The sequence below is a fragment of the Salvelinus alpinus genome, chromosome 16 (genome assembly GCF_045679555.1).
Source record: "Salvelinus alpinus chromosome 16, SLU_Salpinus.1, whole genome shotgun sequence".
Taxonomy (NCBI): Eukaryota; Metazoa; Chordata; class Actinopteri; order Salmoniformes; family Salmonidae; genus Salvelinus; species Salvelinus alpinus.
This window is the reverse complement of record NC_092101.1, coordinates 23,159,754-23,179,471: the sequence shown is the minus strand read 5'-3', so window position 1 is coordinate 23,179,471 and position 19,718 is coordinate 23,159,754. Positions and strand designations below refer to the sequence as shown.

Genomic DNA, 19,718 nt, shown 5'->3' with positions numbered 1-19,718 from the left:
TCAGGCCTGGATATGACAACAGTGACAGCAGCAGCTAGAGCCGGAGGAGTGCGATGGTCCTCCAGACCTGGGGACTGGCTGACAGGCCCACTCTCCCTCTCCCATGTATGGGCCACTCAAGCAGCACAGGGAGTGGGGGGAGAAGAAAGGAGACAGCCAGGGTGTTTTTCTGCCTGGGATTCTAAAAATGTATTGCAAACACACATTTAAGTTTTTGAGTTCCAGGCATCTGCACTTATGGGCCTGGCTGGTCTGTAATACCTGGCATAAGGGAAGATGTCAGATGTGTGTTAATCTCGTCCCATACCAGCTATATTAATGCCTTCTTTTACCTTCTATGATTTCTGTCTTACAGTATATTCATGTATTCTGGATTTAACAAATGATAGCGATTTGAAATGAAGTCAATAGGTATCTGCTAGTATGTCTAAGGTGGTGCAGAGTTTCTTTTCTATCTTTCACTTTGGTCCAATTTAAGAGCTACCAGCCTCATTGTCATACTAAGTATTTTATATCATACTGTTTTTATCATCAGCGTTCTACGGAGGAAGCTATTTTATGCACGCTTGCATCATATTAATTGTTATATGAACCAGTGAGATTCATGTGAACCGGAGGAGGGTGAATACACACTGTGTTCCACTCTGCAAAGCACTGACATTCATTCCTGATGCTCATCACTATGGAACGTTTGATTGCGCAAGAGCTTGGTAAACAAACAGTTCCAGCAACAAACCAACAATACAAACCATGTATTGGAAGTAAATAAAACAGCATTGGCTTTGACTGTGAACTCCTTTGAATGTACAGGTAACTGCCAAACAACAAAACACCAAATGATGGAACCCTACGAGCTTAGAAAAACTTGCATCTTGGCATAGATTCTACAAGTGTCTGGAACTCTACTGGAGGGATGCGCCATTCCTCCATGAGAAATTCCATCATTGGTGTTTTGTTGATGGTGGTGGAAAAACGCTGTCTCAGGCGCTGCTCCAGAAACTCCCTTAAGTGTTAAATTGGGTTGAGATCTGGTGACTGAGACAGCAATGGCATATGGCAATTTGTAAGTCGCTCTGGATAAGAGCGTCTGCTAAATGACTTAAATGTAAATGTAAATATGGTTTACATCGTTTTTATGCTCATCAAACAATTCAGTGACGGCAGGTAGCATATCAGTTTAGAACATTGGATCAGTAATCAAATGGTCGCTGGTTCAAATCCCCAAGCCAACTAGGTGAAAAATCTGTATGTGCCCTTGGGCAAGGAACTTAACCCTATTTGCTCCTGTAAGTTGCTCTGGATAAGAGTGTCTGCTAAATAACTAAAGTGTAACCACTCGTGCCCTGTGGATGGGGGCATGGTCATCCAATGGAAGAGACATCCATAAAGGTACAGATGTGAACACATACATTGTTGTAGTGGTGTAATAATGTTATATGACGTACTGTTTTATATTTTGTTTTATGTGTGATGTAAGTGCCTTAATGTGTTTGGACCCCAGTAAAAGAGCAAGGCAGCAGCTAATGGGGATCCCTAATAAATACAAATGGGGGCATAGCCATGGTAGCCAAAATAATGGTCTGCCCAGCATTTCTATACATGACCCTAAGCATGCTAATTGCCTTATTAAGTTAGGAACCACACCTGTGTGGAAGCGCCTGCTTTGAATATACTTGGTATCCCTGATTTACTCAAGTGTATCTATTATTTTGTCAGTTACCTGTATATTTTAGTATCAACAAAGAGATGAGAGTAAACTGAGTGAAAAAGTGACATTTTCATCTCCTCCCTGTCAGACCAATAAGTTAGCTGTGTGTATCACAGAGAGGATTGGAGAGACTCGAACACGAGTTCACCACAGGTCTTCACACTCTCTCTGCTCTCAGATGCACAGCGAGGTGTTTCAGGGCCTACTACGTCGTAGCAGACATCAAGTAGGATGAATATTTCATACACATCTGCTTGTTCTTTTTGCATTGTCAGTATAATTTGCATCAGTTGTCCCAGTTGTTAAATTAAGGGAAGGTGACTGCATTGATTGTACAGGGATCATTGTTGTCGTTGGTCAGTCCATACAGACTTTGATATACGCTGTAACTTAACCTATTGTGCCCGTGATACAGCCAGGCTCAAAATGGCACCACCCAAAAGTGACCAAAAATGGGCTTCTAAACTGGCAAACAATGGCCAGTGCAATCATGATAGGAACAAATGGGTAACTAAAATGGAGAGGGGACACAGCAGACATTGGATAAAAACTGTGTCCACCCCTTGGCCTTCGAGTGACGGTCTCTTCAAGGGAAGAACATTATTATTTTACCTTTATTTAACTAGGCAAGTCAGTTAAGAACAAATTCTTATTTTCAATGACGGCCTAGGAACAGTGGGTTAACTGCCTTGTTCAGGGGCAGAACGACAGATTTGTACCTTGTCAGCTCGGGGATTCTATCATCCAACCTTTCGGTTACTAGTCCAACACTCTAACCACTAGGCTACGCTGCCGCCCCCTCTTTGAGGAAGAGGGGTCTTGTAGTACAGTGCAGTAATTATTTACTGTGTGGAGAACATGATGACTGTCTCAGTATGTAAAGTCTCTCTCTTATCAGGAATAAAATCCCAGACACTATCAATTCCTGTTCCTGCATGAAATACAAATAATGACACGAGAGAAAATAAATGTATTTATTATGGATCCACATTTAGCCAAAGCAGCTACTCTTCCTGGGGTCCAGCAAAATTAAGGCAGTTATACAATTTTAAAACATTACAATACATTCACAGATTTCACAACACACTGTGTGCCCTCAGGTCCCTACTCCATCACTACCACATATCTACATTACTAAATACAGTGGGGCAAAAAAGTATTTAGTCAGCCACCAATTGTGCAAGTTCTCCCACTTAAAAAGATGAGAGAGGCCTGTAATTTTCATCATAGGTACACTTCAACTATGACAGACAAAATGAGAAAAGAAAACCAGAAAATCACATTGTAGGATTTTTAATGAATTTATTTGCAAATTATGGTGGAAAATAAGTATTTGGTCAATAACAAAAGTTTATCTCAATACTTTGTTATATACCCTTTGTTGGCAATGACAGAGGTCAAACGTTTTCTGTAAGTCTTCACATCGTTTTCACACACTGTTGCTGGTATTTTGGCCCATTCCTCCATGCAGATCTCCTCTAGAGCAGTGATGTTTTGGGGCTGTTGCTGGGCAACACGGACTTTCAACTCCCTCCAAAGATTTTCTATGGGGTTGAGATCTGGAGACTGGCTAGGCCACTCCAGGACCTTGAAATGCTTCTTACGAAGCCACTCCTTCGTTGCCCGGGTGGTGTGTTTGGGATCATTGTCATGCTGAAAGACCCAGCCACGTTTCATCTTCAATGCCCTTGCTGATGGAAGGAGGTTTTCACTCAAAATCTCACGATACATGGCCCCATTCATTCTTTCCTTTACACGGATCAGTCGTCCTGGTCCCTTTGCAGAAAAACAGCCCCAAAGCATGATGTTTCCACCCCCATGCTTCACAGTAGGTATGGTGTTCTTTGGATGCAACTCAGCATTCTTTGTCCTCCAAACACGACGAGTTGAGTTTTTACCAAAAAGTTTTATTTTGGTTTCATCTGACCATATGACATTCTCCCAATCTTCTTCTGGATCATCCAAATGCTCTCTAGCAAACTTCAGACGGGCCTGGACATGTACTGGCTTAAGCAGGGGGACACGTCTGGCACTGCAGGATTTGAGTCCCTGGCGGCGTAGTGTGTTACTGATGGTAGGCTTTGTTACTTTGGTCCCAGCTCTCTGCAGGTCATTCACTAGGTCCCCCCGTGTGGTTCTGGGATTTTTGTTCACCGTTCTTGTGATCATTTTGACCCCACGGGGTGAGATCTTGCGTGGAGCCCCAGATCGAGGGAGATTATCAGTGGTCTTGTATGTCTTCCATTTCCTAATAATTGCTCCCACAGTTGATTTCTTCAAACCAAGCTGCTTACCTATTGCAGATTCAGTCTTCCCAGCCTGGTGCAGGTCTACAATTTTGTTTCTGGTGTCCTTTGACAGATCTTAGGTCTTGGCCATAGTGGAGTTTGGAGTGTGACTGTTTGAGGTTGTGGACAAGTGTCTTTTATACTGATAACAAGTTCAAACAGGTGCCATTAATACAGGTAACGAGTGGAGGACAGAGGAGCCTCTTAAAGAAGAAGTTACAGGTCTGTGAGAGCCAGAAATCTTGCTTGTTTGTAGGTGACCAAATACTTATTTTCCACCATAATTTGCAAATAAATTCATTAAAAATCCTACAATGTGATTTTCTGGATTTTTTTCCCTCATTTTGTCTGTCATAGTTGAAGTGTACCTATGATGAAAATTACAGGCCTCTCTCATATTTTTAAGTGGGAGAACTTGCACAATTGGTGGCTGACTAAATACTTTTTTGCCCCACTGTATGTGTGTGTGTGTATGCATGCATTTGTCTGTGCCAATGTTTCTGTTGCTTCACCGTCCCCGCTGTTCCATAAGGTGTTTTTTTAATCTGTTGTTTAAATCTAATTTTACTGCTTGTGTCAGTTACTTGATGTGGAATAGAGTTCCATGTAGTCATGACTCTATGTAGTACTGTGTGCCTCCCATAGTCTGTTCTGGACTTGGGGACTGTGAAGAGACCTCTTGTGGCAGGTCTTGTGGGGTATGCATGGGTGTCCAAGCTGTGTGCCAGTAGTTTAGACAGACAGCTCGGTGCATTCAACATGTCAATACCTCTCATAAATAAAAGTAGTGATGAAGTCAATCTTTCCTCCACTTTCAGCCAGGAGAGATTTACATGCATATTATTAATATTAGCTCTCTGTGTACATCCAAGGGCCAGCCATGCTGCCCTGTTCTGAGCCAATTGCAATTTTCCTAAGTCCTTTTTTGTGGCACCTGACCACACGACTGAACAGTAGTCAAGGTGTGACAAAACTAGGGCCTGTAGGACCTGCCTTGTTGATAGTGTTGTTAAGAAGGCAGAGCATCGCTTTATTATAGACAGACTTCTCCCCATCTTAGCTACTACTGCATCAATATGTTTTGACCATGACAGTTTACAATCTGGTGTTACTCCAAGCAGTTTAGTCATCTCAACTTGCTCAATTTCCACATTATTTATTACAATATTTAGTTGAGGTTTAGGGTTTAATGAGTGTTTCTGTCCAAATACAATGCTTTTAGTTTTAGAAATATTTAGGGCTAACTTATTCCTTGCCACCCACTCTGAAACGAACTGCAGCTCTTTGTTGAGTGTTGAAGTCATTTCAGTCGCTGTAGTAGCTGAAGTGTATAGTGTCGAGTCATCCGCATACATAGAAACTCTGGCTTTAGTCAAAGTCATGGCATGTTGTTAGTAAAAATTGAAAAAAGCAAGGGGCCTAAACAGCTACCATGGGGAATTCCTGATTCTAACTGGATTATATTTGAGAGGCTTCCATTAAAGAAGACCCTTTGTGTTCTGTTAGACAAGTAACTCTTTATCCACATTATAGCAGGGGGTGTAAAGCCATAACACATACATTTTTCCAGCAGCAGACTATGATCGATAATGTCAAAGCTGCACTGAAGTCTAACAAGACAGCCCCCACAATCATTTTATCATCAATGTCTCTCAGCTAATCATCAGTCATTTGTGTAAGTGCAGTGCTTGTTGAGTGTCCTTCCCTATAAGCATGCTGAAATTCTGTTGTCAATTTGTTTACTGTAAAATAGCATTGTATCTGGTCATACACTATTTTTTGTCGGCTATTTGAGCCAGTAAAGGGGGCTTTACTATTCTTGGGTAGCGGAATGACTTTAGCTTCCCTGGTTATAAATACAAATGCATTCATTTTCCTAAAGAAATGCAGCCAGTGCACAAAATTATCCAGAAAAATGGGCAACTGACAATGATCCAATTCCTGCCTTGGCGTCGCCTGATCAGTCATTTCCATTCTCTGTATGCTGATGACTTTTCTAATGCATTCCATTAAAAGTTGTCATTCAATATGTTACCAGGTCCACAAGAATATCACTAGCTCTCCCCAAGGGTGTATGTTTATGTTATTAGAGGCAGACAGAGGCGGTGATGCTTCAGCTCTGGCTGAAGGTGTTTGCATTTTTACTGAGGATTAGGATTTTAATACCGTCTTTATAGAGATACACACAAGTCTGTTGGAGAACCTTCTGTTTTTTTTTGTCAACACCTCAAACACCCTGTCCTTCACTCCCTTCCCACTGAAAAGTGGAACCTGCTGCCACACAAGACAACTCACTTTGTGTCTCTCTTTAGTTTTGTCTTCAGCCTGAGAGAAAGTTGAGAGGGTGATGTGCCAGAGTCAGTGAGGGCATGTGTGGGCTCTAGCGATGTGCGTGTAAGTTTGCCTTCAATAAAAGATGAACCTGCAGGTCCCTGGTGTATTACATGCGCAGCAAGAAAGGCGTGGGGAGCAGGGTAAACATTCTGAGGTGGCACTTCACTGAGCTGGAGCGGGCCTGACAGACGAGCGCAGAGTGGCCGGGTGGGCTTGTACCTCACGCCGCTCTTGCTTCATCAAAGCTGACAGCACCCGGTCCAGAGAAAAGAGAAGCCTGTCTCTTACAACGCTCAGGCTTAGGAAGCTCTCGTCACCTTGTCATCACAGACATCCTCCTTCCCTTTGAACTGCAGTGTAAAGGAATTTCACATTCTGTACTTAAAAAATGTACATACAGTTAACTGAAAGGGCAGGTCCATATGCATTAATGTCCCGAATGTGGTGTTTGAGAATGTAGTGTTTTAAATGGTATTCTGGTCAAATGTCTAGAAAGGTATGTTTGGAAATGCACAAGAAAGGGCTCAGGTGTATATTAAGCTTAAAAAATGGTCCTCCCCGAAAGTCAGATAATGATACCAAGTGGTTGTGCATGCAGCCTCCTGGCATTCCCTCAACTGAGAGGGAGAAACGCTTTGTTAGTCTAAAAGTTTCAACGACGAAATTGCACCCATGGGAGCACAACACAGACATCCGCCGTAGAAGGGGGATATTTATAACACACTTTGTGTTCCTAAGTCATCAGAGACCTTGTATGGTAGAGAAGAACTTTCAACATTCTCAGAAATGGCCTTACTTTCCCATTTAGGTCAGTGAGAGCTTCCTGGTAATCTTGTGGTCCTTTGTGCCTCAGTTGGTAGAGCGTGGCGCCTGCAACACCACATTTTGTGGGTTTTATTCCCGCTGGGGCCACACATACGTAAAATGTATACACACATGACTAAGTTGCTTTGGATAACAGCATCTGCTAAATGTCATATATTATTACTCTATGATGTCTTTTTTTACTCTCTCCGATATAAAATGTTAGGCCTCACTGTTTACTGTGCATCACACATATGGAAAAAATATATGTAAAATGAGTGGAGAGTGTGGTTTCCAGGTGCTATTCTTATATATACTACACATTACCTTCCTGCCAGCTCGGGCCCATTATTGTAAAAGATGGCCCTGTACTTCCATCAGCCTGCTGCTGCCTGAGCCACTGTCTAGCCTGGCTGCTTCTCATGGTCAAGAGTAGATGTTGCTCTTCAACACTGGCCCTTTTTAATGAGATTATCAAGGAAGAAGTGTCACTAAGTAGGATCTAAAATGAAAGCCATTATCTGGCATTATCTCAGAGCAGCCTCCCCCATCCATCTGCTATACCACCCACACAGCCACTAGGCTGGGATTAGAGGCATGATTAGCTGGGAAGTGCTGCTTAAACACCCCTGTGCCACATAGCACTGGGTTTCTTCACTTTGCTGCTCACCGGCCAGCTCCAGGCCAAGCCCCATCCTCCTGCTCTGCAGTAACCAGCTGGAGTACTGTCCGGGATCATAGGCCTCTGGCACCATGCCATCCCACCCTGTACCACACCCACCCACTTCCTTTCTTCCCATGGCCAGTGTTTCATCGTACCTGTGATCTTGTCGCGGACCAGTTTGCAGGACTCAATCTCTCCGATGCTGCCGAACAGGCTGCGGAACTCCTCCTGGGTCATGTTCTGGGGCAGGTAGTTGACAATGAGGTTGGTCTTGCTGTCGTCGGTGGGGCCTCCAGTTTGCATGGGTGAAGGGCAGCTGCGGCTGTTGCTGGACGGCCCGTTAGCCGTGGTGCCGTTGGGGCCATTCGTCACCTGAGGCTCCATGTTGCTGATTATCTGAGGGAGGGAAGGGTTCGGGAAGAAGAACAATCAAAGGGGAGGTAGGAGGTACGGCGTCTCAATCTGAGAACCATGATTAATTATTGGACCTCACATAAACACAGTAAACATCGAATCTACATTCCAGGCCATCAAAACTCAGACAAAAGAAAGACCAAGTTTAACACACAGTATGAGACCATAAAGTAAACACTATATGTACACATGCAACTTAAACTCCTACATATTCATGCAGACATAGCTGTTAGAGACATGAGTGGTATTTTTGAGTTCTTCTCTGTGCTTTGATAGCTGGTGCAGTTAGAGAGCGGTAAAAATTTGAGCGATTCAGCGGGGCACTGCTGTCTGTCACAGGGAACATTTGCGGCTGGTTTTGCAGTGTGCTTTAAGAGCAGGTGTTTGAAGTAGAGCTTGCTGGCCCTTGAGGGAGGAGGCACGGAGGAAAGGCAGTCTGATGTGCTTATCTACTGGCAAACACTTATTTCAAGATCCCAAGACTGCCACCAAATATATTCAGCCATTAGCATAAAATCTGTGTGTTTAATGGTATTATTTGATTCTCAGTTACAGTCAGTTGATTTCCATCATCCACTTACACAGAGAAGCTGAGCCTAAGAGGTTTATGGAAGGTCTGTGTGAGGTGTGGCGTGTTTGTGTTTGGAGATATAGGGTGACAGAATAGGAACCTCAGGGTGCCTGCTGTTAAAAGCATCTGCCCCACATGGGGGTGAAAACACCCCAAACAAGGTTCTTTGAAAGGTAAACTTGATGGGCTTTTAACTAAAGAAGACGACATAGGGAAATGTAGCAGCGTGAACAACAGCCAGAGCACTGATTGACTTTTCTGTGTTTTATTGAAAGTCTGTACCAGAGACACTGGGGAGTGGCTGTGTAGACTCTGAGTTTAATCTGTCAGTGTCTGTACAACACAACTATACAAAATCATTAAAGCTGCAAAATGTAACTTTTTGGGCGACCTGACCAAATTCACACAGAAATGTGAGTTATATCTGTCATTCTCATTGAACGCAAGTCTAAGTAACGGTAGATCTGTTCTGTGCACTATTTCTATGCTTCCTGTTCTTAAGTTTCGCTTTTGCGTCTTTTACTTAAGGTTTTGTACACCAGCTTCAAACAGCTGAAAATATATCTTTGGTTATTGAAAAAATATTTCACAGCGGTTTGGATTGTACAATGATTCTCTACACTATACAATGCTTGTTTAGTCACATAAACTAGATGAACTATTAGAATTCTACCAACGATGAAATGGCAGAGCGATTTCTGCATATTGTACCTTTAACAAAGAACCTTGGGAAAAAACCACAGGTAAACACTTCCAGAGGTGAACCAAAATGAACTAACGGTAGTATAAAGCTCACCTCTAAAATGACTGACTGTAGTTAATTTGGTGTCATTTAAATAAAGATCTAAAAGATGAGGAAAATAGGTTACATGTTCCTGCTGCTTGAATCAAAAGTGAATCAAAATCATAGAAAAGGAAAGATCTTAGCACAGGTTTGGGTGTATTTATTTATTTATTTATTTATATAACATGTAAGTTTGTACCTCTATTCAAAGCCAGCATATTTAGAAAGGTTTCCCCATCTGACTGTAGCTAAGTTAATGTTTTGATAGCAATGATGTTGTTGAAAACTGGTCTAAAAACTAAAATAGACAATATTTTATCACAATATTCTGAACAATCACTATCAGTCACGTAGATCTCAACTCTATAGTTTTCTCCTTTGGTTTTCTAACACGAACCTCAAGCCTGAGACATACATTATCTACAGTGGAGGAGGGTATATCATAAATAAACTTGAATGTGAATAATTTCAGCCTCCATCTTCTCATTCCACACACACCAGTCTACTTTACAATGGAACAATACACAAGATAATTCCTGGAGCTCACAGCAGAATACAAACAGAGAACCGCCTCTTTAAAAGCGCTCATGATCTATTCTGCATGCAAATTGTGCTTTTGACAGTATCCTCACCACTCCACCAAAGAAGGACCATGGAGACAGCGAGGAAGAAGGGATAAAGTACCTAGCAGTAACAAAGTTGATTGGGGGGCCTTATTAAATTTGTTTACACTTCCTGCTGAGCTTCATTCTGTCAAAAATACTTTCAACTCCATGGGACGTGTGCTTTGAGTTTTCACCAGGGAAAAAAATGGCTACCTTGAATTACCCAAGACCCGTCAGTCAGATTGACCAATTATAATTTCTACCTCCTGCCACCGGCACTACCCATGCTCAGCTGTCCATTGTGCCTCAGTGGCTGGGTATCTCTGCTTTCCCACAGAGTAGCCCAGTGCTGAGAAAGGCAATATCTCCATGGTCTCTCTGGGTTCCTGGCCGAGGCACTACGGCACACAAGCAAAGCCTTCAAAGGAGCTCTAGCGTCAGCCTGAGGACAGACACCGGGCCTACTGATTCAACAGAACGCTAGCTAGCTAACACTAGCTTCAGATTAGAGCTTGTTTCCCCTGACCGGGCTGAAACACAATGCTGGATTTACAGCCTCCATTAATGCCACTGGGCATGGTGTGTGGGAGGGACCTGCTTCCTCTGGACTATAATGGAGGCCTTAGTGGGTTCAGAGTGTAGGAAATAAATATTGGTTCATGAATCTAATGTGTGTGAGTCATGCAAGGCGTGAGTAAGGCAGTGTCTCTGGAGGCTGTGTCTGTGTGGAGGAAGACGGAGGGGATAGAGGTCCATTAGAAGAGGTTAAAGTTCACCCCTTTAGATGAGTGAGTCGACAAAAACACATCATCCAGGCCTATCCTTAATACTTAAGTACCGGTGATTTAATGTCATGGGTTTTTATTATCGAGGATTTTGTTGTGTATTATTTAGATTTGAAATAAGATTGTATTTATGTGACTATGAAACAGTACCTCACATTGGGAGTGAGGTAAGAAGTGATTTGCAAGGCTGGAATATTTTCTCTTATCGTACATCACAACTTGACAAAATACATAAATTTTCCATTACCTATACTGTCTTCATTATTCAATAAATAACACACCAGATGCAAGAACAAAATTACAGAAGGGGAAATATATAGCCAACATAAAAGCATTTGGATGCAAATTTTAGAGCATTTATATTTATAGAACCTAAAACATGTACATTAAGGTTGATGAATGGTTAAAGCATTACAATTTTACATCCAATATAGTAAAGATTCACATATTTATATTATATATAAAGCTATATTTACTCTCCATCTTTTTTCCACTCACAGTAAATCAATCAGCATCCTCCCAGCACACAGTACATTAGGTTGGCAGAAAAAGTAGCTGGCGCAGTGTGTCTGCCCGGTCGGCCTGCATCAGGGCCCCTCCCCTCTGGCCTAGCAGACAGACAGGCCTGCTCCTTCAGCAGCACTGTCATCACCATTGGTAATGTCGGGTAAAAAGCCATTTTTGTGGCTGTCTCCTTACCATCTTTGGCTGTGTCAGCAATCCCTTCTCTGCCCAGCCCTGTAGCTGCGGGAGTTCTGCCTGACGCCACTGTGTCTCTGTCGATCCCTAGGAGGTTTCAGGGTCAAGATTTAACATGCTTGTTTTTCTACACAGGCCTTACGGTCACCAGCCACACTAAAACACACAGGTGGCTTTGCTTCTTTCCAGGTAGGGGTTGGTTTCTGTATAGGAATAGTGCTCATTGAGACTTGGGTATAATTCAGATAAGGGACAATTACTGTAATGTTGGTGTTGAGTATGACGTGGTCTATTTGGGGAGAGGAGGATAGACCTGACTTGGGAACTATGGTGACCTCTGTAGCATTAATGATATGGATATCCCTCTCACTCCTGGTGAGTAAACAAGCCCCTTGACAAAGACAGCTCCTCAAATGAGCTGCGGGCTGCAGGCAGCAGCATCCTTTGCACAATATAGCGCTGAAGCTGTAACACCAGTAGCTAAAACAGCCAATTTAGGAGTAGAGGATTTTGAGGCTGACCTCTTGCTTCATTTACTCTCCCAGACAGAGGGATGAGAAGGTAGAGGAATGCAATGGGATGTAACCAGTCAGGGTCAGGTGATGGAGGAGGCCATTCATCCTCTGGGGGGTGTTATTGGGGTTCCAAATGAGAATGGACTGTCAGCTGGAGAGGGGAATGGGGAATAGGTCGGGGCAGCTTGTGTATGCCGACAGGTCGGCGTGTGTCAGGATGTTTGGGTTGATAATTTGGGGAATGTAAATTGAGCCATTATGGGTACATTTCCTTTACCAGATGCCACCTCTGTTTTAGTTTAGGTGAAGACCGAAGGTTATAGCAACATCTTACAGCTTTAGAATATAAAGAACACACTGTATTACACATTCATCTTTGGGGGATTAATACTTATGGTAATATACATTTTGATCCAGCTTTTTCTTATGATCTAGATTTTCCCATTCACAGGGATTCAGATGAAACAATACACTGCTTGAGTCAACCTGAACCATCATATACACAGGATTTGTCAAAGTGAATACAGGTATGACACAGACCCCTATTTTTAGCCAAAGAAACCAGCATGGGCTGGACAGCCTTAAATAGATATGCCCCCAAGGCTTGGATACCCAGTGGACATAAGAGGTCGCCCAACATGGTGGACCAACGTCCATTTTAAAGGAGAGGGCATATTGAACTGGCAACATCCTTTTTTCCATTGAGTTTTAATATCATTTAAAATTCTGAAAGCTAACCTGAAAAGAGATGTTAAACAAAGGTGAAACATTAAAAGCATTTTTCACCCCAACTGCTATGGATAGTTTTAAATGGGCGAGTCTAAAAATGAATGATTTTGCCGAAGTAAGCATAATATGCAGCATGTTCAAATGGGGTCCCAAAACATGGTGAAAAGCAGCAAGCAGGTGTAGGACTAAACATTGGCTATGGTTTCCAAAACATTTTAGCAAATTATGTACTACCCACTCTACTGAGAGGTTGTGGGTAGTATTGCAGCAAAAGGGTAGTTTGTGTTCATTTTGTATTTACATACTGTAGCTACAATATTAACTCTATGCAAACAAATATCTATTCTAAAACCAATTTCCAAGCAAGCATACAGTTGCTGAAATATTGAGAGATTTTATTGGGTATTAGATAAAGGCGTATGGTAGCTGAAATCTACATTCTATTGTTTTATAACCAGTACCATAACAGATATGCAGCCAAGTGTATCAATACAGCCACTAATAATGATTCTCTCCCTCTTTCTATGTCTGTCTGCCTCTCTCCAGTATGAACACACACACACACTTCCTGATAACATCTCAAATAATATTCAAATGAAGGGACAGTGCAATTACGTTAAAAAAACAACAACAGATGAGCAATCGCTCATGGGTACAATTTCAATTATTCAGGGAATACATTTTGGTTGTGCGCAGCAGACATTAGACAGAGTTATTATATAATCAATATACTCTCTAGTGTGTCAAATATTTGACACCCTGTGAGGGCTCCCCATCTCCTTGAGCTCCTGAGGTGAGCGGTGTGTGTCTGGTATGGCAGTCATGTAGAAAATGTTATAACTGCCCACAGAGGACATTATCTCCCTCCGCAGCCTGCGTCATCTAGCAAATCTCACATGACCAGAAGCCTCTCCTCTGCCACGGTGACACTGTAAAAGCGCCACTTTACTGCCAGGCAGACCTCCCCTGCCCAAACGAGCTTAGACAATCAATTTCCCGTGACTTTGCTGGGATGGATGCGGAGAGGAGACACTGCAGTGGATCAGAATGCGGCAGTAGTATAATTGAACTGATAGCGCCTGGCACAAAATGGAGGTCAGTTGGATGGTTGTTTGTGATTTCAATGTCTCGCCACATCCCAGCATTCTCCTATATGCTAGAACAGAGGATGACCCCAACAGGATATTATACACTGACTCATTAGACTATCAGTAAAATTATCCTTTCAGATTTTCCTGTTTACATGGACATGTTCAATCATAAAACACGGAATGAAATCCAATCTGTTAAATATTTCATATTTTTTAATCAAAGGGTTGTCCATCGTACAGTAAAGTATTCTGTAATTCTGTCCTCTAACAAGTACACTAATACAGTGAAAGGTCATAGTGTCCTCGATCAATTGAAATGCTCATTTCAAGGAGAGGGTAGGTCACAAACTCAACCATTGAAACCCCAGCATGCACCAACTCCTCAAAGTGCTTCAGAGTAAGAGGGAACTTGAGTTATCAAAGCGATTCAGACACATTAATATGATTTTTGTATCTTAACTCCAGGTCAGTGAAGTTCCCTCCATGCTATAGATTTTTTTTCTCCATCTTTTTATTTTTTGTTGCCTCTCCAGTCATCCTGCAGGTCAGACGGAAGCTGGGTCGGATCAATCAGGAAAGTAATCTGGAACACCTTGCGCCGCACCCGCCTGACTCCACCAACATCGATCCGCATCTACTTTGCCAAATTGATTTTTTTTCTTCCCTTCTCTGTGTGACTCAGAATAATAAATGTTTCAGTGCTGTATGTAAGCAATTTTTCATTTCACTTTGCTTGACTTTTTCCCCTTATGATGTCCACTGTTTTATAGGATCGATAGAACTTTCCCAGAACCCTCTCTTGGCCTCTCCACTGAGTAATCTACGTACACTCTCTAGGGTCAAAGGTCAGGAGATGAGAAGGCAACGCGCCCCTATTAATTGCAGATGTCTGCAGCAGAGTCAAGCTCTTTAAATATCACAGCTACATCTAGCCTAATCTCAGACTACCTTGGAGACATCAGTCTTACATTGTTTCAATTTCATTAATTCTCTATTATATTGTCCAACTGTAGACACTTATATAAATCTCAGAATGTATCCTCAAAACAAACTTAAAATATACACTGGTTATACAATAAATATGAAATGCATCCAAGGTCTGCTTCTAGAAGGTCATAGCCTGACATTCTTTGACCATGGGCTAAATCTCAGATCCGACAGCTAAGTCTGTCTGTGTTACTCTCCACTTCTGAAAGCACCATGTGCATCAAATGGACTTCTCACTCTAACTCACTGGCTGTTAAAGCTTTCTGCTAGCATCTTAAATCACCCTCTCCTTCTTCCCAGCTCTGATGGTAATTGGAAAAACAACTTATCTTTAAAAAAAGCAAACACTAAAGCACAAGTAAACGTCCACCAGACTACTTTCAGGAAAGTTCAAATTGCAAACAAAGACCACTTAATAACCACTAGAAGGGAAACATTGGGAGAGCCTGAAACTTTTTCCTACACAACTGAATTATAATTAGGCCTGAATTCAATCAAAATGTAATCCAGATTTTCTGCAGTGAGCTTTTTCCTGATTTGTTTTCGTGGCATTGGAGTTGTAAACTGCCTTAGTCTAGAGAATGAGCAGCCCACGGACAGTGACCATAGGGACCTACGGGCTGCAGTCTACTGCCACTGCCAAACTCTAGGTGGACTCAAGCCATTTGTACATTGGCTAAATCCCAACTCTGCACCAATGCATGGAAGCAGAAAATTGGTGAGCATCTTGATTCTGAGATGACACTTCAATTTGTGTGGCTCCACTGACCTGTGTTATCCTCCCCTCCCCTGAAGTGGTGTGAGAACTCCTGGACACCTGCATGGCAGCTTGGCCGTACCCTGTACCCTAGGCGTACATGTTCGGCCCCAGCCCTGGGCCCAGGGGCCTCTGGAGGTCCTGTCCATGAGCCAGCATGGGGAGATGAGCTGTGATATCCACAGGCTGCAAAAGGCCAGCTGAGACTGAACTCTGAACACAGTGGTCCACTCAGAGGGCCTCACAGCCTCATCACTGACAAAACATCAATACTACGTGCAGTGGTCTAATCATACCGCTCATGTGGGATATTAATGTTCCCTTAATAGGTTATTAAGTCTTCATGACAGATTACATTATTTCATTTAATACAGTTTAACCAAAGGAGAGAGAGAAAAAAAAATACCACCCATGTCTGCTAACCCCAGTCCTAAGGCTGATTCCCAACGACAGGGTCAATACACTGTCACCCCTCACTATGCACGCACCCGCGCCACTCTATCACTACTACATGATTGGACCCTCATCTACAGAAGTGGGATACTTCTGAATGAAGGTGACTACAGTACAATGCAGCCTTGGTTTGTATTAGTTCGTATTTTAAGTGAAAGATCATTACCATCTTGAGGTTGTTTTTAGCCAGTGTAGAAGCTATGGTTCCACTGCATCAGCACCAGGTGTCAGATCACTGCACCTGTGCAGGCATCAATGTTCCTGACCAACAATAAGCTCCTCTCCTTGCTCGTAACATCTAAAATAGAAATTATATGTAAAAACCCCAGCCTAGTTGTAATTAAATATTTACATTTTTTAGTTCAAATTAGAATGAACTAATGTACATTGGATTCTAGTTCATCAAACCTTTGCACATGCCTAAACACCATCCCCTGATTGTTCTTTTAATTAATGCTGATTTGAAGCTAGGATGAGTCATATTTGCTTGGGTAAAACAGGTATAGATGTACAAATAGCCTGTAGGTAAAAGACCAGAAATTAAGCTGCATTAGGCAAAGCCTTGTCTGCCTGCCTATAAGACAGAGAGGGAGAGGAAGAGTCCCAGGTTCCCTGCACACACACACACACACACACACACACACACACACACACACACACACACACACACACACACACACACACACACACACACACACACACACACACACACACACACACACACACACACACACACACACACACACACACACACACACACACACAGAGAGGCCCAGCCAGAGCAGAGCAAGGCTCCTCCTAATCTAATCACTGCCTATGATCTCTGCTGCCCCATCAGCTGCTTCCCAGGCAGCCTGCCTGCCTGCCTGCTTGTGTGTCTCCAATGACCAGAATGTGTGCCTGCCTTCTCCTGACAGTCAGGGGCCTTGCAGCTCACACCGGAAGCTAAATCACACAGACACCAGCCGTTGCACAGGGCTTCATTCCAAGGCCTATGATAACAGTACATTGCTAGGAGATAATTTGGTTATTGATTAGGATCTGAACTGGAGCTCATATAATCAAATAGCTGCAAGACGAAAGGACAACCTGTCATCTATCTTATACGGAAAAGCAAGCACCTGGATGGAGACAGTTAATACATTATTTGAGAAGAGCAGGAGAGACAGATTCATTACATATAATTTCCTTGTATGACAGTTTAATGTACAGTATGTTCTGTATTAGCATCCATTGTTATATCTATCCATGTGCAGTACATTTAATTGTACTGGTACTAATCATACTATACAAGCTCTATTATGAGTAATATTCATATAAAAAAAAGTGCATCTGTGAAACTAATCCTCCATTTTTTTGTGATATAATATACTAACTTGGAGCATATTAGGTCATTAGAAAATTGGAAACAGATTTCAATATTTTAAAAAATCTACTCAAATTTAGCTTCTGCTGCAGTGAGAAGACAAAGCCTAAATGTATACTCACAGCTAAGATTACCCCTCCAGCATATCAACTAAACCATAAAATGTGGCATGCATTCAAAATAGAAGATTAATCTCCTTCTGCCGTGGTACAGTGTAATTGAAAATGCCCACAGGAGACTATCTATGTTCATATAGTATGTGCCAGAAAATATAGGGCTATTTCCATGGAAAATTCTGGAATGGAGTTTTATATCAATAGCATGCCGGGGAGACATGTATTTGGAAGATAGCAGATTGTACACATCTATCTCTCTGGATCCCAACTTGATGGTTCTGTTAATTGCTTCAAATGTTTATCTGTCTTGATAGATATCTGTAGTAAAATTTATATTTCCATCTAGTTTGAGGCGAACGTTTTACAGTTGATATGAAGGGAATAGGCCAGCGTTTTTCAAACTTGGTCCTGGGGACCCCAAGGGGTGCACATTTTAGTTTTTGCCCTAGCACTACACAGCTGATTCAAAAAATTAACTAATCATCAAGCTTTGATTCTTTGAATCAGCTGTGTAGTTCTAGGGCAAAAAACAAAACTTCCACCCCTTGGGGTCCCCAGAATAGAGTTTGGGAAACACTGGTATAGGCATTGACAGGATGAATCCCTTTCCCAGATGAGAAAACCTCTGATGGCAGTGGAATTGTTCCATGTCATTTCAGATAGCCACGACACTCACCATCTCAGATTGTTCTGAAATTGTGTCTTTAGTTAGAAACAGGTATGATTGGCATTCCTGAAGCATTATTTTGTTGGCATTTTATTTTATCTCAGATAAATTAAGCTAATTGATTGCACCCAAATTGGACATTCTAATTTATAGGATTCAAATATGTATTTTGGGGGGGGGGGGGGGGCAATTAGCTTAATTTCTCATGCTAATTGTATCTGTTATGAACTACAGAAACGATTTTAGAACATCTGAGATGGTGGGTGTTGAAATCCTCTTTCTTGTGCTTTTTGAGGTGGAACGACCTAGTGATCAAATCTCATCGCCCTCATGCTTGCCTCAGCTTTTGACAGCGATAGAAAGATAAAGGTATGAACCATATACTTTTAGGCAGTAACGCTTTTATGTTCTCAATAGGGATTGAGGAAGCTTCTGTCAGCTCCACCATCCTGACCCCTTGTCTGTGGGTACCCTGTCCTCTACGGGTCTGTGGGTACCCTGTCCTCTACGGGTCTGTGGGTACCCTGTCCTCTACGGGTCTGTGGGTACCCTGTCCTCTACGGGTCTGTGGGTACCCTGTCCTCTACGGGTCTGTGGGTACCCTGTCCTCTACGGGTCTGTGGGTACCCTGTCCTCTACGGGTCTGTGGGTACCCTGTCCTCTACGGGTCTGTGGATACCCTGTCCTCTACGGGTCTGTGGGTACCCTGTCCGCTACGGGTCTGTGGGTACCCTGTCCTCTACGGGTCTGTGGGTACCCTGTCCTCTACGGGTCTGTGGGTACCCTGTCCTCTACGGGTCTGTGGGTACCCTGTCCTCTACGGGTCTGTGGGTACCCTGTCCGCTACGGGTCTGTGGGTAGATCTGACTAGGAAATGTACTTCCTTCCTCCTTCCATCTCATTCTTAATCCTCCTCCCCTTTCTTTCTCTTGACCTACAGCAAGTAGAAACAGAATATTTCCCCCTGTTTATATTTACAGTACTAGGATTTGATGGTGCAGACTGTGTGTAAAGATGTAGGGAAGCGATAGGCCTAATGTGTCTGTTTGTAATCCAACCAGCAGTGCCATTTTGTTGCATGTTGTTATGTTGTATGTTAAATGTATAATTAATCTGGCAACAGAAATATAAATGTTTGATGCCTTCCAGGCTGTGAAGAAAATCCCCTGTTGGAGGGATGACCTTGAAACGTCCTTTATCATCACAGTAACTGGCCACTTTACTTGGCAACGTTGAACAACGAGTCGGAGCAACTGCTAACGATACCAAGCCTACTGCTGCTGCTGCTTTCGTTTCTCCTTTTCCTGGGATGCAAAATGTAGATCAGAGGAGTGTGCGGTTTGGGCACAGTCTCAGGAGTAACTGCCACTCAAATCCAAAA

General features: G+C 42.6%; 1 protein-coding gene across 10 annotated transcripts in view; it reads right to left on the bottom strand.

Moving 5' to 3' along the window:
- The window catches only part of elavl4 (ELAV like neuron-specific RNA binding protein 4), a 77,108-nt gene that overhangs the window by 31,839 nt on the left and 25,551 nt on the right, over positions 1-19,718 (bottom strand). For 8 of the 10 annotated variants that reach the window (XM_071345416.1, XM_071345417.1, XM_071345414.1 and 5 more), the window contains 2 exons: positions 11,657-11,743; positions 7,954-8,194 (listed from right to left, as the gene is read on the bottom strand). In XM_071345416.1, coding sequence (XP_071201517.1) covers positions 7,954-8,194; positions 11,657-11,743 — 328 coding nt within the window. The remainder of the gene's footprint in view (positions 1-7,953; positions 8,195-11,656; positions 11,744-19,718) is intronic. The other 2 variants (XM_071345422.1, XM_071345423.1) reach the window with 1 other exon arrangement.